Source organism: Fulmarus glacialis, unplaced genomic scaffold (genome assembly GCF_000690835.1).
Source record: "Fulmarus glacialis isolate BGI_N327 unplaced genomic scaffold, ASM69083v1 scaffold18254, whole genome shotgun sequence".
In the NCBI taxonomy this organism is placed as follows: domain Eukaryota; kingdom Metazoa; phylum Chordata; class Aves; order Procellariiformes; family Procellariidae; genus Fulmarus; species Fulmarus glacialis.
Window position 1 is genome coordinate 82,471 of NW_009207625.1, and position 19,768 is coordinate 102,238.

Sequence of the window (19,768 nt, forward strand, 5' to 3'; positions counted from 1 at the left end):
CACTGTAAAAAGGGGCAGACTGAGGAATGCAACTAATGTAAGAAAACTGCACAGAATGGCTGCAACAACACAGGTAGCTGCAGAATTGTGGGTGGTCAGATAATGTTAAATTATGTTTTAAATCATAAACATCACTAAAAATCATAAATATATGTTTTAAGTATTCAGATTTTAATTTCCTTCTGGACTACTTAACAGCACATTCTATTGATTTTTTTAAAAATCAGATTAAAACATAAAAGAACAATATTCCTGTTTATTCATCTTCAGACTTTGATTACGTAAAATATTCTTAACACATTTTAAGAGACTGAACAAAGCAGAAGAGTCATCTTTTTATTTAAAGAGTTTGCACTGATTGAAAAATTAGAAGAACTTGTACTGTTTAGAGGAATGAAGGGCCTCAAGTCTACTGATAAATTTAAGAGGTATGCCTTAGTACTACAGTTTTCAAATTAATTGCATTAACTGTAACCATCTAAACACAAAATATGCCTTTTCTAAGCAAACATTTCTTCTGTCTTAATTTAATCTAATAAATTCTTAAAGGGTACCAATGGGATCATCCTCACAAATTGTCAAGCATAGGGCTTGTTTGTTTGCCTCTCATGACAACACATCCCAAAATACAGAGCATATTTCAACTTGTTATTCTCCAAGTCGTCTGCCAAATTGCAGATGAATTGTAAACATGAAGAACATGTTAAGCCTACTCAAGCCCACAAAAAAAAAAAAAAAAAAAAAAAAAAAATCAAGTCCTGCACAGTAAACTCTGCTATAATTTCCTGATGTAGGTCAAAACACAGCAGGAAATCACATTGTCTATTTTTATCCCAGTTCACTGTAAGTGCTTTACCTTTCTGTTTTCTTGATAAGCACAGCCCTGAAGATTTGTTCCTGGGGAGTTTTCTCCTCTTCATCAGTTGGTTGCACGAAAGGGTGGACAGCAGCCAAGACGAAGCCCTGCTGGTACAATTCTTGCAGCTGAGCTGGAAGATCACGCAAGGAGGAGAGCTTGATTGCAGATGATCCTGGCAGCTCGGCTGGAAACAAAAAGAAATTGGTCAATAATCCTACACTGGACTATCATGTTTTTTAAAATCCAGGCTCTTCAGAGTCAAGCAAGCTTCACGCTGATCTACAATATTAATACAAAAATTGACCCTTCCTGGGGCCCATTTTGTATTTCAGATTTTAAGCAGGCTGTCTTTGTGAAGGACTTTTATCACACAGGAGACTGGTGCAATTAAACAAGAAGTCAGATATATTAAAATGCCAAATCCACTACATAGTCTGGCAGAGATGAAGTGGAGGATTTAATAAAAACAAGGAAGTTGGTCAAAAGATATTTTAAGTTTTAGTAGTCGTCACAGTAATGCAAGTTAAGGACAGCGAGCCATGAGTCAAAAATATAAAACAAGAAAAACGTAGAACATGTCAAATTCAAAAGCATTAAACAGAAGCATCCATCTACACAAAAGTTGTATTATCAGACTAAGAGATCACTGATACAAAATGCTGTTGAGGCTGAATATCTACCAATATGCCTAAAGAGTACTTTGTACACTGATAACAAGAACGCTAAGAGCAATGCATACCTGTAGTGATGAGTAACTTTTTAGAATAGACACTAAACCTTATACCTCAGGGTTTAAGCAAACCTAATACATATTAGAGATGAGGATGAGACCTAGTGCATGAAAATAATCCTTCCCCAACCTGCTTACTGTGGGGTTTTATGCCTTCCTGTGAAGCATTTGATGCTGACTCCTGTCAGACACTCAACATACACACACAGATACTGCAGTCAGTATAGCAATTGCCCTTATTTCCTTGGAGTCTTGTGGGCTTCAAAAGAAAATCCCATAAATCACCTAAAACAACCTTCCATTCTCTTTCTCTCTATGTCAGTAATTCTTCATGTGTTTTTCATATCTTATGTGAAAAGACATCTTTCTTTCCTGACCTTTGCCTCTTCATTTCCATCTCTCTCAGGGGATATTTATTATTTCATCCTTAACCATGCTAGAGCATACAGGGTGGTGAGGTGCTGGATGGTTTCCCCTCCCACTGAAACCAATAAGAGGGGATGTTGCAAGAAACACAACGGAGGTTCCCAGCAGGCCTTCGTTAAAAAAAAGCACTGGAGAACAGTTTGTATGAAAGACACTAGCTATGCAAAATAAGGTTTCATTGTACTGCTTTTTGCATCAAACTCTGTGGCTACCCTTTATGAATAATGAAAGAGATTATCAAAAAACTAATAAATATTCAAAACCAATAATACAGAGGAATAATTTAAATAATAATAGAATAGCTGTGCTTGGTATGCTTTTTCTTCATATAAGACCATCTTCCAGAAGAGGACAATGGGAGTTTTTGACCAAGAACTGTAAGATGCAGAATTTTTATTATTTTTGCAAACAAAATGAGAAATCCAAGCAACGTGTACATTGACAGACAATAGGGCTCTACCTTCTACAACAGCATACAAATCACTTCAGTCATAAAAAGAGATGCCCCAATGAATAATGCATAATAAATAATAAAACCAACTGTTACTTACTGGACCCTACTGGGGATCAAAATGGGGAAAGAAACCCAGATGTTAGAACTACTTTTTCCCTTTTGTGGGCTCAGAGACTCCAAAAATTTTAGACTATGCAGCAAATAGTTTAATTAATTAAAAGAATATGAAAGCCAGAATACCTTTCTAAGTGAGGGTTTTACTTGTATACGATGGAATGACTAAACACTATTCAGTGATGTTAATTCTAGTAATAGTGCTCCAATTTGTAACAATCATCTGTGAAAACTGATGCTTGTCTTGCATATGAACCTAGTATCTGGATTCTTCCGAGGATGCCTTGGTAAAACTAGTAGAAAGTCTAGTCATTAACATGGGAGAGTGATTGCTTCCTCCTAAAAGCTAAACACCAGGGGAAAGTGTGAAAATGCATGTAATTGGAGCCTTGGGATGTACACTTGATGATTAAAAACAAAGGTAATGAAAATTAAGAGCTGGGAGGGATCATCCAGCTAGTCCATCCTATTACCTAGAGGCAGGATCAGTTTTAGTTTAGCTATTTCTCACAGTTTTTCTCACCTATTTTTAAAAACCTTTAGTAATGGAGATTCCACAAACCCCGTAAGTCATGTTTCATTACTTCTCTATTCTTACTATTCAAAACCTTTTCCTAGCATCTGGCCTAAATTTCCCTCTCTGAAATTCAAGATTGCTACTTCCTTACTGGAATATTTCTTTTCTGCATCAGCATTTTACAATTCCTAACACTCATCACGCCTTAATCTCACCTTCCTTAGACTGTATAAACTCAGTCCTTTCAATGTTTCCTGTTCCCTTGTATTTTCTAGATTTATAAATTAATTTTTCATGGTTCTCTTCCTGATTCTCTTCAATTGGTCCACATCTTTCTTCAAGTATAGTACCTAAGCCTCACTACAGTGATCCAGCACAAGCTTCATCACTGCTTTGTAGAATGGAAAAGCTCCTTCAAGCTTATTATACATCCCATGTCAGTTTACAACATTTGCGGGGAAAAAAAAGAAGAAATTCTTTTGGCAGTGGCCGAATGTCCCTGCCCTTAGTGAATTTTAGGGCTCTTTTCTTTCAGTTTTCAAGGGCTGTTCTGGATTCTGACCTCCACAGTGCAAACAGCACTTCTCAGATCGGCAAACCTCAATAAACATACTCAGCAGTCTATTGCTGGAATAGTTAATGAAAACGGCGAATTTTAACAGACTCTGGACAGAACCATTTTAAGCCTTACAGTCAATACACCTTTTCGGTTTGATGCTGAACTACTGCTAACTTCTCCTTGGACTAGAGATCCTTCAAAAAGAAAAGACAGTTCCTGTTACACAAACGATGCCCACAAGGTCTACATGAGCTTCCTGGGTCTACAGACCTGTGCTGTGCATTCTTGTTACTCTCCCACAGACAGACTGGTTAGTGTGATGCAAATTCCTCCCCAGAAATCCCTGCTACTCATCATCCTCTGGATATTTTAGAAGTTATTTGTTCCAGTATCTTTGTGGGCATTAAGTTAGGCTAACAATCATACCGTGCTCTTTACAAGTAGGCTGACAAAGGACATCACACCCTCCTGGAGAGTCGCATTCATCATTCCACAGACTTCAAATTTAAAGGATAAGATTTCAACTATTTCTTCAGCTGATTCCTCTAAGGTGCATACCTGTAGGTTCAACCTACTTGAAAATGCCTAATTTATGAAACCAGTTGTTGATCAACCTTAGAAAAATGCTAACATTTTCAGAAAACCTTACACAACATTCAATAAAATCCATTAAAACTTTTGTTTTAGTTGTTAAAGAGAATTCTAATCATGCCACTTTCAAAAGAAAAAGGAAAATCAAAATTTTGTACAACAGGGATTTGTGTAAGGTAAAAGAGCAAATGAAAAACCAAATAAAATCTTGTGTAACTCCAGTCCTTATTATAAGCCTCTATTTTGCCAAAAGTTAAACCTGAATTCTTTTAGCAGCCTCCATGTTGCTCTTGAAATGCAGTTAGCTCTAAGTTTTATATTCTGCTCCATGTTTCCTTATTTATTGTTGAACTTCACAACCTGACCTCAAAAGATTCCTTTGTTTATTCTGTCTACATCTAGATGAGTGTGTAAGAAACTTGTAAATGACACATACTGTGTTTTTCAATTTTGCTAAGGCTGAAGTGGAAATAGAAGTACTGGCTTCTTTTGGAACTGATTACCAGGCAAATTAGTTTGTTGCCTGACTGATAATTGAAGCTGAAAACACTTCCAGCAATGCCCGGATACATACAGAAAACTACAGCTTAGAGATCCTTTAAAAAGAAAAGGAAGTTTGTGTAACACAACTGATATCCGTAAGGTGACTTTCCTGGGTCTAGGGACTTGTGCATTCTTTGCTGCTAATGGAAAAACCGGACCAAACACTCACACTGTCTCCATCTTGCCACAGAAAAATCAGTAAAAGGATTGAGTTGACATAAAAATCTACAGGTTGAGTCATGTATATTTGAAAGGAGTCATCTCTGCAGCTCCAAAAAGCACTTTATGGGAAACAGAGGAAGGTGGTGCAGTCTGCCACAGGGATCCTGAGGGACTGAGAGCAGGCTGAGAAATATGGTTGGGGAGACAGGTATTGAGGAGAACTGGTTCCTCCTGTGTTAAGGAGATCTGTTTTCCCTCCTAGTGGATCATCCAGGGCTGCTACCACAGAGATCAAACAGCCACCGACCAGCTTCAAACTGAAGCATCTCATATGACCTCTGACAACTGCGCTATGGTCCATGGTAGGTGTATGTATCCCAATCAAATATTAAGAGAAAAGACAGTTACAACAACTATCTACAACAAGTAGGCTAATTTTTCTATATTGAAACAATAGATTTGGGTACCTTTGAGATGCTATAACCCAACACTTTTAAATAAGAAAGGTATATTATGCTCTGTAAAATAAAGCATGGATTCATCTATTAGCCCATGCTTAATAAAAACAAGCATCAGCTACAGTACATCTTTATATAATAATATATACTCAACAGAATCAGATGCTTTTAACTCTATTCTATTTGATAAGCAGCAATTTTCCCTTCCTGCTAGTTACATTCATGACAAAGTCAAAACAAACTTTATTGTTTTTTAATTTCTTTCTACTTGAATGATAGCTATGCTCCAGGAAAAATAAAATGTCAAGTGCCAAAATGGCATTTATTTAATTTCTCTTTACTGACATGGTCAAATTCAGGGTCGAATTTAGGTCAGTTTTGCAGTGCTTATCCTTAATACTTTATTTAAAAGGACAAGCATACAGTTCTACTCTAGATTTCTATTATCCTGTGTTAGGTATTCACTTAGTTCGCATACTCCAACAAAAAAATTAAATGTTGGGATTTTTTGGTCTTCATTTCTTAACATGTTTTCCCAATTAAGCTTTTATGCTCTTATCCCAGTCACAGCTGTTGAAGACTGATGGAGCCCTTAATGACAGTTCACATTACACATGAAAATGTTCCACAAAAATATTGGACTCCTTTTAACTAGTTTCTGTTTCCTTTAAAAGTTTTCACGTTCATCTGCATTTTCAAAGTAATGTTCCTCAATTTATTATGAAACATTAAGAAAGCCTTTTTCCTTTGCATTAAAACAACCAAAGATCAAATTGGTGTGTACATAGATTGTATGTGCTCTCTGTCTATACTGGGTGCATAAAAAAGCACTTTCCACCAATACATGCCCAAAATGTGGTGTATAATGGGGTCTAAAACAAAAAAAGGAAGACTGGCAAACTCACCGGACCCAGACTATTAAGTGATGCAGCAACTCAGTTCCCTGGTAGCCGCAAGCACAATACTCCTATTTCATCAGGCCTAACACACATCAGCAGGCTTAGACCCTTCAAGAAATACAGTCGTAACTGTTTTCTTTTTCAAAGCGCAGGATGAGGCCGTTCCCAAGCCTGTGGTCGTTCCTGCGAGCCGCTCCCGTTCGAGGCACCCAGGGCCAGCCAGCTACGGAGTCACTCATGCCCCTCCTCGTACCTCCTCCTTCCAGCACCGCAAACCCTGCAGGCCCTTCTGCAAAGCTACAGCTCCTCCAGGTGACCCACGGGAGGGATGATGTCCTCACATCTCCTCCCCAGGAGAGCTCAGGGTTTATGGAGCCCTCAGAAGAGGGAGACGGCCGACAGAAGGGCCACACGAGCAATCGCAGCACCGCTCTCCCTCTCCCCGCCGCGGGCTCAAAGGCAGGTAGCCGCCCCCGAGCAGGGTTGTGCCCGTGAGCCAGAAAGGAGCAAACATTCAGACACGCTACACACTTAGTCACTCCTACTCGCCACTTCCACGCAGCTCCCTACCCAGCATGAATTTTTTGCTGCTGTCTTTCTAAAGCACCCCAACCTCCCTCCTGCACTCTGCAGAGCACGTAGGAGACCACCTGAAAGTATCTGGATAGTGGCCGGGTATTAGCGCCTATGGTCCTTAACGGATCTAGCAACGAGCATGTAAGATGAAAACAAGGTACAAGCAATATTACGGTCATACGGTAACCCCAACACCATCCACTGACATCCTGCAGGGCCTTATAACAGATCTCCCTATTTACCTCCTGCCTTTAGTGACCACCTCGCGGAAAACGGCATTAATTCGCTCTGTTGTGCCTCACGCATCCCACCAAGGTGGTCGTAATTGCATGTCTGCTGGCAGGAAACTCAATAGCAACAACGAATGGAGACAATAATGTGGGAAGAGAGTGTATCACCGAGCACGTGTGTGAGCAAATGCATAAATCTGGCCCACGTCCACAAAATTTCCCATGCTTTCACACAGGGCACTTCTCGAGCATGTTTATGATTGTTTGTAACAGCCCTGATCATTTTGTAGAATACCAAAGCAAGCACGCTTCCTCTATTTAGTATGAGGCTTGCCATTTCTTAATTTAATATTAATTCCTTTCCAGCAACTTTAATTTAATTTAAAGAAATCAAATCTACAGCAGACTAAGTTCTAGTAGAGGAAAACATTGTTTTTGCATTAGGGCCAGTCAAAAAAATTTAACTAGAAAGTTTACTGTCAGAAGATGCAGTTTCACCTACATTAAAACATTTCATAGGAACATGTCAAATGCAGCAAAGTTTTTCATTTGGATAATGTTCAGAAGTTTAAATAAGCAATGCATTAATGTTTTACATGATCAAAGTGGCTAAACAAGCAGCATGTTTTCGGTGGTTCTGTGAATTTTCACTCCACTTGAAATTTTGGAATTACCTGTATTACTGGAACTGTGATTTCTTGTTGGAAGGTACAATTGCAGTGACAGAAGGCGCACACTCAGAACAATTAGGATACACAAACAAACCAGTGCAGCTCCCAGCAGCTAGTCTCTGTAAGCTGAACACTGACTGCTAAATGAAGGACCATCCTGTCAGGTCTCTTTTTGGTTTGCCAAAGCCCTCGGGTTTATCTGTGCGGGCCCTGTGGGCTGAATGGTACCGCAGCTCCTTGCAGAGAGGCAGGTGAACATCAGAATTCACCCGGAGGAAGGTGCAGGGTAAAAATTTTTTGGGAAGTGTTGGCTTTTGTCTAATGATGCAGCACAGACTGGAAAAGATCCCCTTTCTGTACTATAAATAAGAAAGTTTTTAAGGCACTTTTCACTGACTTATTTAGCAGTCAGTTTGGAACAGCTGAAGGAATCCAGATCATCATCCTTTCCAACTATTAAGGCTTGCTAAGGCCAATTTGTTACTTTGGAGAGCAGAAAGCAAACTGTTACTTGAATATTATCAAAACACTTACTGACTGATCCTGGGAGAACACGGTTATTTCCAACCAGTGTCAATCTCAAACAAAAAAATATTAAGGCATCTATTGCAAATTTTCATTCTTCGTTACAAACACTAAGGAACTCTCTTTTACACAGCACAAATTGTTTGCATGGCAAAACAATGCAGTCATGTTACTCTCACTTAACTATAACTATTCTTTCCTCATGCAACCCACAAATAGTTTCTTGTCAATGACAACAACAAAAACTTATCAGAGAATCGGAGTACTTCCAATGAAAATAAAGGCAAACCCACTAACAATGTAACTTAAAGAACACAAAGCAGTAAACAGATTTCTGGCAAGTTTTGTGAATTCCAAATAATTGTTTCTGGACTAAAACCTACCAAACAAATGCTAAAGCAGTACGACTAACCTAGCAGAAAATATATGGTGCTTCTGACACTATCGGACAGCTTTAATTACCTGAAACACACTAATGCTAGAATGTAATGAGTTAAAAGCTCAAGCTTTTAGAGTAACAACTATACAAGCTGTACTATAGTCTCTTTTCCTTTCTAATAGAGCTTGAACTTCCATGAGGTATATACAGAGATTCCTTAATTTTGAAGACAAGGCAGACAGTCTGGGTGCATTACTGTTCAGGCCGTTGACAGAGGCAAGACACTGGATGTTAGTATGTCGTGTTGCTTTTTTGGTTATGCTAAATGACATTCTCAGTGGTTTTTCTTTCAATCTTCAAGACAAATACAATAAATGTCCCTATCAAAGAAAGCAAGAATGAATATGGAAGAGAAATCAGGACTTTAAATGAAGGATGACTGTTCAGTAAGCTCCTAGTGTTTACTTTTAATGAAAATGTATTAATGGAACTTAAAAATATCCAAAAGCAAAGCACTGTATCTTAAGAAGGCAGAGAGGGGAAGAACCACAGAAAGACTGTGAAACTGCATATATACCCTTTGAAAGTATGTATATAAGTATGTGTATATAGATATGTATACATATATGCATGCATACATATATTTGTGCGTATATGTACACACACACAAACACCAACATTCTTTTCTTTCCTTTAGGGAATAGTAGATATGTGCATCAGTCAAGTAACTCACAGATGCAATGAGATTAGACAACTTCGTCTAATCAACTGTGTCGTCTAATCTCATTGCATCTTTGAGTTATCTTGTTTGTTGTCCACTCAAAGTTTAATTTCTGTATCTTGCAAGCATAAGATAAATATCTTAAGAACTGGGCATGTTTGCCACAAACATGATGTGATTATACATGGGATGGTTTCATTTTTGGTGTTTCAGAAAAAAGGAAATACCCAGGCTATCACCTCCACCAAGTGAAAAAAACAACCACTGAACAGAAGTTTAGTTACCTAAATAAACTGACAAGCACTTCTTAAATGACTCACAGCTTACATATATTAGCTTGTGGGCAGAATTATGCAAAATGGGCAAAATTAAGACCACCTACTAGACACAAGGAGAGTTAATGACTGTGCAAAAAGCAAAATGAAAGAAGACGAAAAAGGGGAGGGACTTCTCACTTAAACTGTGCATAGAAAAAAGAACCAAATCCTATCCCTTCTGTACTTGAGCAGCTCTCTGAAATGGTATTTTTTTATTTGTCCGTCCCTTCTGCTTGGTTCTACTTCCTAAATTGATGCAGGCCAAACACAGAGACAACAAAGATAATTTACATTTCACAAATCCAAGAAAACTCCAATTATGTCTAACCAAAAGGAGAAAGTGTTCAAATTTGCAATATTTTATTCATACAGACTTGTTATCTGTACAAGCTCCAGAAGCCAAGTATTACATTGAATTACAGAGGAGAGAAGGTGTTAATTCTGAACTACAGGAAGGGCCAGCATGCTAATTCACATCTACTTCCAACCCCCAAAAAAGTACTGGTTCCCTGCCCTAAAGCCTTTAGATACCAAGTTAATCTCCTGATGGCAATACCTTAGCTGCCAAAGTCAAACACTGAATGCCATTCGTTTTAACAGCTTAAGAAGTAGTGAAATAGGACTTCCCATCACTTCCACCAGTGGTGCAGCAAGTTATGTCCCCTCACAGGAAGTAACCAGTAATCAAATACTTTAAAAGGGAGGGAAGGAGGAGCTACCCAAGGGGAAAAGGAAGTAAAACTTACTGAAGAGATCGTCTCATATCTTAGAAGTTGATGGCATCATATAATTTGGAGGGCTGATGCACCTTTTTGCTTTCACCCCTCTCTAACTAATGTGCTCGCCATTTTTCTTAGCAGCAACACTAATGAACACTAGCGAGTTTCACAGCTAACCCTGCAGCCTACAGAATCTTCTCATTCTCTCCCTGTCATACATTTTAATACATATATGTCTTTTCTTCCTGGCATAACGCCCTCCTTTTCCCTTTCCTCTGCTCCTCTCTGTTTTATGCTTCCCCTTGATGTTCCTTCCATATTTCTGGCAAACTTTCATTTCAGATTTTAGAACTGCAGAATGTAACAAAGAAGTATCACAGGGTTCTTTGCAAATTTTACAATAAGCAAACTTGGACCACAGTAAAAGAACTGTAAAAAGCACAGATAATATCCTCAGATGAGTATAAAAAATTGCCTACTTTAATAACTTCCAAATTATGCAGAATTTATTCATTTTATGGTATACTTTGCTAGATGAGAAAAATCTCCCCTGAAATGGAATCTAGCATTTCTAAGCTTTCCATATCACTATATCCTATTGTCAATAAAACGCTGCATGTGCTGACTCTTCAAGGATTTAAAAAGCAGAAAGGTTCATATATCAATCTACGTATTTCCATCCAAACCAACTGAGAACAACCTTGAAATTACTGTTTTTATTCTTAATCAAGCACAGATGAACAAAGTAGGTTGCATGTATTATATTAGGAATTTTCTTCCATATTCACGAGATAGTTAATAAGTACACATCTGATTGAAGCCTAGCTTCCAAACTGAAAAATGTCAAGAGGATTCCAAAACATTTAAGGAAAAGGGAGGAGAAAGAAGTCAACAGTAGTAACTGTGCCTGAATACACGCACTATGATCTGACACACATTTTTCATGATACACTGAAAATTGTGATTAAAATCAGAGACTTGGCGCAACTCAGACAAACAAGAAGATAAAACTGCCATCAAAGTATTACAATAAAGAGGTTTTTTCCCCCCAATTCACAAGATAATTGCTGCGTATCATAAGTACACGCCAGGAGAAATAACTGGAAATTAGAGAGAACATTTAAAAGTTTGCATTTTATAAATTCAGCCTTCAACACAAAGATCTAAATTCACTGACATATCCAATAACCTCAGGAAGAAAGGTTTGGATTTATCAAGATAGCTCTTATTCCCCAAGCCAACCTGTGCAACAGAGAACTGATAGTCTCCAGGGAAACCAAAATCCTCTTGGCAGGTCATGCCTGTATATATTTTATACACAGCACTTTGCAGTATATATACAGAAAAGGACAGATAGCTTTAGAAATGCTTGAAGGCTTTATTCAAATGTTACCTGCTGGTTTCTGTTTCCTTTCACTTTAAATCTCCAGTGTTTCACATGCATTTTCCCTTTCTGTCGTAATAGGTGTTTTCAGTCTTTCCTGTAAAATCTTACTTAGGATGATACTGTGTGCCAAGTTTGTTTGATTTTTTTTAAAAGCTAGAAATTGATTTTTTTTCAATCCTGTCACTGAAGTCCATATATTACCCTATTTTAGATGTTCTCATTTGACTGCATCAACTAGTAACATTCCTTTTCTTCAAAAGGCAATGGTACATACTAAACACTTAATATTTTAAATTAGAATAAGTGAAGTATCATAATGACTTTCATCTTTTTATCTTTTTCCTGGCTTGAAATATTTTATTTTTTAGATAAAGAGAAGACATTTCCAAATTATGCATGTTTTTCATTTGGAAGATAACATAAAGTGTAATTTTTCAGTGTTCTTTTGGTACTCCTTTAAATCAAATTCCCCTGCTTGGGAAACCCTGTAATTTTTCATGAACGTCTGTTAAATTATTTTCAGCTTTACTGGCAAAACTAAATAAATGTTAAAGCAGCCAAAAATGTAACATGCATTGTATAACTAAGCAAGCAGTGTTACTTGAAGGTATATTCTCAATTAGATTTTGGCCCCAGGTTTGGTTATGTTTGAAAAAGTTGGGTAAGAGAATGCTACATGGTGAAATTCAATATAAACAGGAGATATTCAGGGGCAGGTAAATTAAATTCAGAGGAAAGGGAAATATAATGCGTTTGGATTTTTTTTAAACACATTACCCTGTAGTGATCCTAAGACAAATGTTTCCATGGGCACCTATACAAGACCCAGAACACACAACAGCTGTTAGATTATAAACAGAAACAAAACTGATCCATCTAACGCCATTGAACTTTCCAGGAAAACTCTGAATTTTAAAAAGGAATAAAAAGTAAATTAGATCTGTCTTCATTTCCAATCATTAGGCCTGCTTGGGGAACTGCAATGCAAAACCAAATGCAAAACATTCTCAGAAAGTATCTACCATTCCTCTCGGCTCTCCTGCCCCACACTTCTATTTTTTGTTCAGCTGTATTGACAACGGGAATATAATCCCAACATTGCAAACTGTAAGAATACCTCTGTTAGGCTATGTGAATTTCATGTGAAGAGTCTGTGTCTGTACACAAGCAGCGTTTAAATTTTACTGTCACAGCAGACCTCGTACCACCCTCACAAGACTTGCTCTCAATGCCACTGTTGAGCTGTACTTGGAGATCTCAGCTACCTCATAGCATTCAAGGGAGCAGTCCAGTTGCTTTTCTGGTATTTGCAGCAAAACAGGCCTGAAGAGGAAGATCTTGTGATCCAAATCCTCACTGTTTAAAATTGTCACAGGAAACCCTCTCTCCGATGACATACTTAACATGTGAAGACTTGCGTGGCAACATATGAAAATACAGGGTGGCAGTAATCCCTATCAAGCAATTTCCCCAACAGTTCCTGATTAATTTGCCATGTGGAAGAGCCATGTATTACCCCATCTATGATTTTTAGAATGACCACATGAACTAAAACTAATTCCGAAACATATAAAGCTAGAACCACCACATGGATCAGTTACTTGGCAACGAATTAGGCAATTACGTCCTTTAGAAATGAGGTAAGGGAGAGTTACAGCTATACCAAAGAGGACCTACTTTACAGTCAATGTGTTACTGGATTTGCCAACTCTATTGGTACACAAAGGTGATTAAAGATCTGATTAAAATCAGTACCAGATAAAACACTTTTTGCTGACTTTTTGCTACCTGTATCACTATATATAGTGCTATTATACAAATTCCTACGCAAGTTTTTTTCCATTAGCATAGGTAATGAAGAGTGATTCCCACTGATGAGGCTTTTGTTCTCCAAACTCACTGCTGCCACAGCCTCAAATTTCCCCTCTTCTCTTTTCTTCCCACCCCTTGGATTCCTCAAACTGACAAGAAACAGCGATTCTGTGGCTATGTTGGAGCAATGCTGTCCAGCGAGCTGTCACGAAGGAGTGCGCGTGTGGCTTAGTTCTCCTCACCTTTCCCTGATCAACACAGGTCTCTGTCTTCTAACCAACTGCCTGCTTTCACAAAATTAGGAGCAGCCTAATTGTCTTTAAAAATTTCTAGCAAATTGGTTTGAAATTGTCCGGTTATAATTATTTGGAGGAACGAGACAGACAGACTGTGAGCCTTTTTTAACTCTCGTTTCCCTAGGAAACCGGTTAGAAACAAAACAGAAAAACCCATCGCACTACCACCTCCAAACCCTCTGAAAAAAAAAAAATCCTTCAAAAATAAGGACCTGAAAAGAAAATCCTGCAAAAGGTACTATGGGATATTGCCTGCTGTAACACCTCTAACAGTATATTTAACAGCGATAAGGCTTTCACAGAATATTGAAAACGACTAGCAAGCAATAGTTCACCACTGGCACCTAAAAGAAGTATGTCACTGCCAAACACACCACATCACTTCAAATTGGCAAGAACGCTTGATAGAAAGCCAAAGAGTAGTGGAAAAGGCTGTTAAAAGTTAACAAAGCACTTCCCAAAAGTACTGTTTTGTTTTTTTAAGCAAGTCTGCTAGAGCATGGGTGATGGATCTACTAAAGAAAAAAGTTTTTCTTGGCAAAAAAACCTGCTTTTTTTGCTTAGAGCAAATTTTCCTGTCACTCTCCAGAATTTGAACTCCTACTCCCTCGTTTCAGAAAAATGTGGCCAGTTTCTGTTTTCAAGTGAAGAATTCCCACACAGTAATACTGATAGCATGCAAATCTATTGTTTAATATGGGTCATGGGAAAACGACCACAAATTCAAGCATCATTGGAATGGAAAGAGCAAAGTCAAATTATAATTTTTTTTTTTATTTTGCAATAAAATGGTTGTTGTTGCAATTTTGTTTGCAAAGAGTAGCAAAGTATTTCTCCAAATGCTTATGAGAAGGCATCATTTTACCTTTATTTCTCAGTGTAGTGATGTCAGAAAAAGTGCTGTATTTAAAACATTTATTGGAAATGAAAAGGCAAGAAGCAGAGATACCTTACCTTCAAAGCTGCCAAAGAATGAGTTAATGAAGTTATTATCATGTAATCCCAAAGTAGTAAGTATATGCAATAAAGATGTAACAGATGTCCTGTCCAACAGGGACAGAATTCTTTCATGGTATGAAGGTGGTAATTAAAAAGCATTATGCAGACAATCTTAAGATCTAAGCCTTTCCTTACCCCCTGGATAGGATCCCTTTCGGGTTAGTGACATCAAAAAATTAGTTTCATAAATGCACATTCTTACTGATTAAATAATAAAATACAGAAGCAAATAAACAGGTTAATTTCTTAGTTCCCTTTACAAGGAATATAAAATAAACTTTATAAGTGGCACAGTGGTGTATGATGATGCATATTCACAGCCAGCATACAACAGAACTGTTCACTATTATTCTTGTCAGCCACTGCTAGCACAGGCAATACCTCAGGAGCAAACCCGTGAAAGTGTGCAAAGCACAGTGCCTCTACGCCTTGGCAAATACTGTTTTCTCACTGTTCCTAATAATGCAACCCAAAGAGAGGTCACAAGCAGTCTCATGTGGCTCTAACTTCTAATCACATGACAGCCCACGTTCAAGACACTTTCACTTCTCTCCATTCCCAAGCGTATTCTGCAAAACAAAGAATCATTTCTAAGTCCTTTTAGGTCAAGAAAGGCCAGACCTGCTACTGGCTAATAATGAAATATCACTGATAAAACGGTCTGAGATTCTACCAATGGTTCTAGAAGGGTTCCCTGGAAGTATCTGTTGATGAGCAGACCAATTTTTCCCCAAAATTTACTATAATAAAAAAACTAAACAAACAACAAAGCCGACAAGTAGTGCAAGAGTGCAGCTTGACAACAAAGTCTTACAATTATAAAGTATTTTATTCAGTGAACATGTGGTAAAGAACAATGAAAATAATCCCACAGAATATGTACAATTTTATCTATTTGATCATTTGAAAGGCTTCATCAAGGCATTCAACCCAGCTGGAAAAACAGGGTAGAAGGAGGACTGCAGAGAAAGACAGATGCTGCATCTGAGCTGAGCATTCCTTAGTAAATAAACAACAAAACCAAAACAAAACAAAAAAGTGATTCTGACAGAGTTCCAAACTTTATGAGACAATAACTTAACAAAAGATGATTTATTCTGTCATTCTCTTTTCGTTCTTTTGTTTTGTGATTTGAGATAAAAGTAGATGCTAATTTTTTTTGCTTACTAATAATCTGTACAATAATTACTAGTGAATTAACCCATGCAATTTAGCACTATTTGTCAATTCTTATATCAGCTGTTATTAAGAAATTCAGGAAACAATTGTTCAAATAAAAGAACACCAATAAAGGGCTTAGCAACCGAGGAACTACAGCAGCAGACTGCTGTTTATTTATATTTCACCAGTAACCATGTCTTGGCTTATCTCTAACTTTCTCAAAATTCCATCTATTTATTTGTAAACCTCATACCTGATTCTCTTTCAGATTTCATTTGGAAACACATGGCATCTTTAGGACTTCTCACATCCCTGATGTCTTTAATTTTTTATGTGCCACATAGTACACGAAAGCCTCGGTATTCTCAGACTGAGATAAACTCTTTCAACTGATGACTGTTTAACAGAGATAGGTAGTATTTTTGCAGTTCTTAACTCACCTGATGACTGTCAAGCTTGTCTTTCGTGTGTTGATCAAGAGCTGCAGCTCACAGCAAAGGCTTAATGAGATTCTCTTCCCCTTGAAAGGACCGTTTCTTTCAAAAAGAATCTGTAGCTAATCAGTGCAAGTCTCAAGTTGAGAGGATGATTATTTGGGGGGAGAAGGAAGGAAGGAAGCTGAGAGTTCTTTACAGTTTCAACTAAACAGAGCTCCATTTATATGAAATAAGCAGGGTTTGCAAAAACTAATTGGCCAGAAAGCCTTAAGCTTGCAGTTCCTGTGCAAGACCTTATCACAATGCATGGGTTACCATTTACCAGTAAGAACCATACCAGTTAGCTACAGCGGCTGAGTAAGCATCGGTCTCAGCTGAAATTTCTCATATGCCACCTCATATCTGGGAAACCCCCTCACATTGCTGCTGATCCTAAGTTTATCATATAGCACAGTGTGTCACAAGTCATCAAATCATTTGCAAAAGCATGACTGCACACAAACCAAGAGTTTGCTGGGTGTGCAAGTTGTATCACAGAAAGCAAACTGCAATTTCATGCAGTAATTATATCACCCGGACTCCTCTTAAGTCCAGGATATCACATATTTGTATGAACTACAGTAAGATGAAACCAAGTCACTAAGACTTGTATTTAGATATCACAGAAAGCAAATTGCGATTTCATGCAGTAATTATATCACCCGGACTCCTCTTAAGTCCAGGATATCACATATTTGTATGAACTGCAGTAAGATGAAACCAAGTCACTAAGACTTGTATTTAGTGTTTAAGATACAGGGCAAAAACATACAACACATGGCAGGGTTTTGCCTGAACGAGTGCCAAAGGAGCTAGCTTAGGAACTGGAAGCAAGACTAGCACAATGCTCAATAAATGCTAATAAGTTCTTGTCCTCCACATGAGCCATGAGCATTTTTCCAGACTGCCTGATCACTTAAAGAGAAGGCCACAATCTGGAGGCCCGGATCAATCGTTATCAGCTTTGTAATATGTTTTGGTTGTAAGACAGTAATGTTCAAACAGTATTTCACCAAGAAATTACATTGAAGAATTCTGAAATTGCTGCAGACTGGCCATGAACCAGCAAGCAAGTGTCAGAAGCACCTGGAATGCCGCATTAAACTGAGACCTAATGCAAAAAGGTGCATTATACCAGGCCCAATTTGAGATTTGGCTTGGTAGTACATTTATATCTTGTACAGACAGAACACTTATTAGGCTACCTATCACTGGTGCACATACATACAGGCATTGAAAAACAAAACAGAAACAAAGGTCTCATGTAGATAATGCACTGTCATGGACATAGGATCAATGCCTCTCCCTATACAAAATCAAGGTAAAGAAAATGCAGGTCAGGCATTCACTCACAAAACCCATGCAAATGCCGTAAGAAGACTAACCTGAAGAACAGTTAACACTTGAGACATAATCACTAAGGTTTGCAAACTAGACATAATCACTAAGGTTTGCAAACTACATTATTTTGCTGAGTATAATATTCATAACCTTAATTTAAATTGCAGTCACAATTATGTTTGTTGCTAAAGCAACAATTCTACCTATTTACGGAACTGGGCAAAGAAAATGAGAAATCCTGCCGTTTCCATGCACAATAGACATGATAGATTTAAACTACCTAAATGTTCTCAGGTTATTCTTCAAACAAAATTTAACTCAAATGTTGATCTTTCCTAGAAATTATAGCATTTTAACATTTAAAGTAACCTTTCCCTGTTCAGTAATGAAGTAAGTCTAACACACTCAGGGGAAGTTTTTCATGTCACTTTCATATTCAAAAAACAAAACAAGTTGTCATGACAGACCCAAAAGGGGATCTGAACCCAGAAATGTAAGTTGTCTTCTTCAGTACAGACCATGTGCCTGCCTGTGCACGATACCATGGCTTTTATTCAGGGAGAACTCGATAGCAAATCTTGTCAGAATGACAGCCGCAGTCCCTGCCGGGCTTCACTGGTATGAACACAACAAAAAGGCACACCTCCGGCAATGGAAGGCTCCCAAAACACTGAAAACTCATGCAATGCCATGTCTTCTCTTCCTATTTAACAAGTCAAATGATATCTGTCCCTCCATTTTTACTGTCACCCATCACCCTCAAGGTTTTTCAGTTTGCGTTCAGCTCCTCCTGTCCCTTGATACTCTTTCGCTATTTTATCTGCTCTACTTTCTCTTGATGCCCCCTCCCTTCTGAAGACCTTGTCTCCTCTTCCCACCATGCATGAGTGCTCATACATATCCTGGCAACAAAGTGAGCAGATATGAAGTGTCACACTAACACAGCCCCCTTAGGCTTCCAGACACAGAGATGCTGCTGTGAAGCCCTTCCCTGTCCAAACACAGGGGAACACAGTGGCTGACATCACAACAATGGCACTATGCACAATGTTTGGGGTCTCCATGCCCATGGAGACAGCATGGGTCCAGGCCAGGGTTGTTCCACCTTTCTGGAAGACATAGCAATAGGTGGCAAAGACCGTCAGGGCAGTGCCCTTCCCTTCTGCGCTCATGAAAAGTCACCCAGTCACATATCCCCTTAGGGGAGCAGCAGCAGCAACATGGTCCTGCTCCTGGAAGCCCTCTCAGCCGTGTGTGTGATGCTCTGCAGACAGCCCACACCATGGATGAGTCACATTGTATGGGGGTGGGGGGTTGTTCACTGGATGTTGGATATAGACTTACTTTTTCTTCCCATTTCAGCACACAGCCTGCAGACCTCTCATGTTCTCCCCGTCATTGTAGGTGCAGTGCCAGATGTCCAAGCTGGGCTCTGGGCTTTTGCTCCAGTTAATCCTCTGGACATGCCGGTCCACTGGGGAATGTTCCTGGTGTAGGCCGTACCAGCACCCCATCACGTTTTTTCCCTATCTTTGTCCCTGCCCCAGAAGTTCCAGATCCCACTTTCCCTCCTTTGCTTCTCACTTCCTTATAATTTTTGGGCCATGTTGATCTTCTCTGAGAATAAAGCTGGCAAAGGTGTTACTTGAACTCTTTTGCTGATCCATTGCTGTTTAGCTGCAGCTGTGCGTTCCACTCCACTTTTTCAGACGAGAAGCCTAAAGCGCCCGTGTTTTCTGGGGTGCAGCAGCAGGAAAGCTATGGCAGGGAGCCTGGGCTAGGGATGTTACAGCTCATCACAAGGCTGACAGACATCTTGATTGCTGCATTTTTTTGTGGGAAAGAG

General features: G+C 38.6%; 1 protein-coding gene across 1 annotated transcript in view; it reads right to left on the reverse strand.

The window, feature by feature from the left end:
• The window catches only part of RFTN1 (raftlin, lipid raft linker 1), an 89,898-nt gene that overhangs the window by 59,121 nt on the left and 11,009 nt on the right, over positions 1-19,768 (reverse strand). Inside the window, exon 2 of the mRNA XM_009576200.1 lies at positions 857-1,043. Coding sequence (XP_009574495.1) covers positions 857-1,043 — 187 coding nt within the window. The remainder of the gene's footprint in view (positions 1-856; positions 1,044-19,768) is intronic.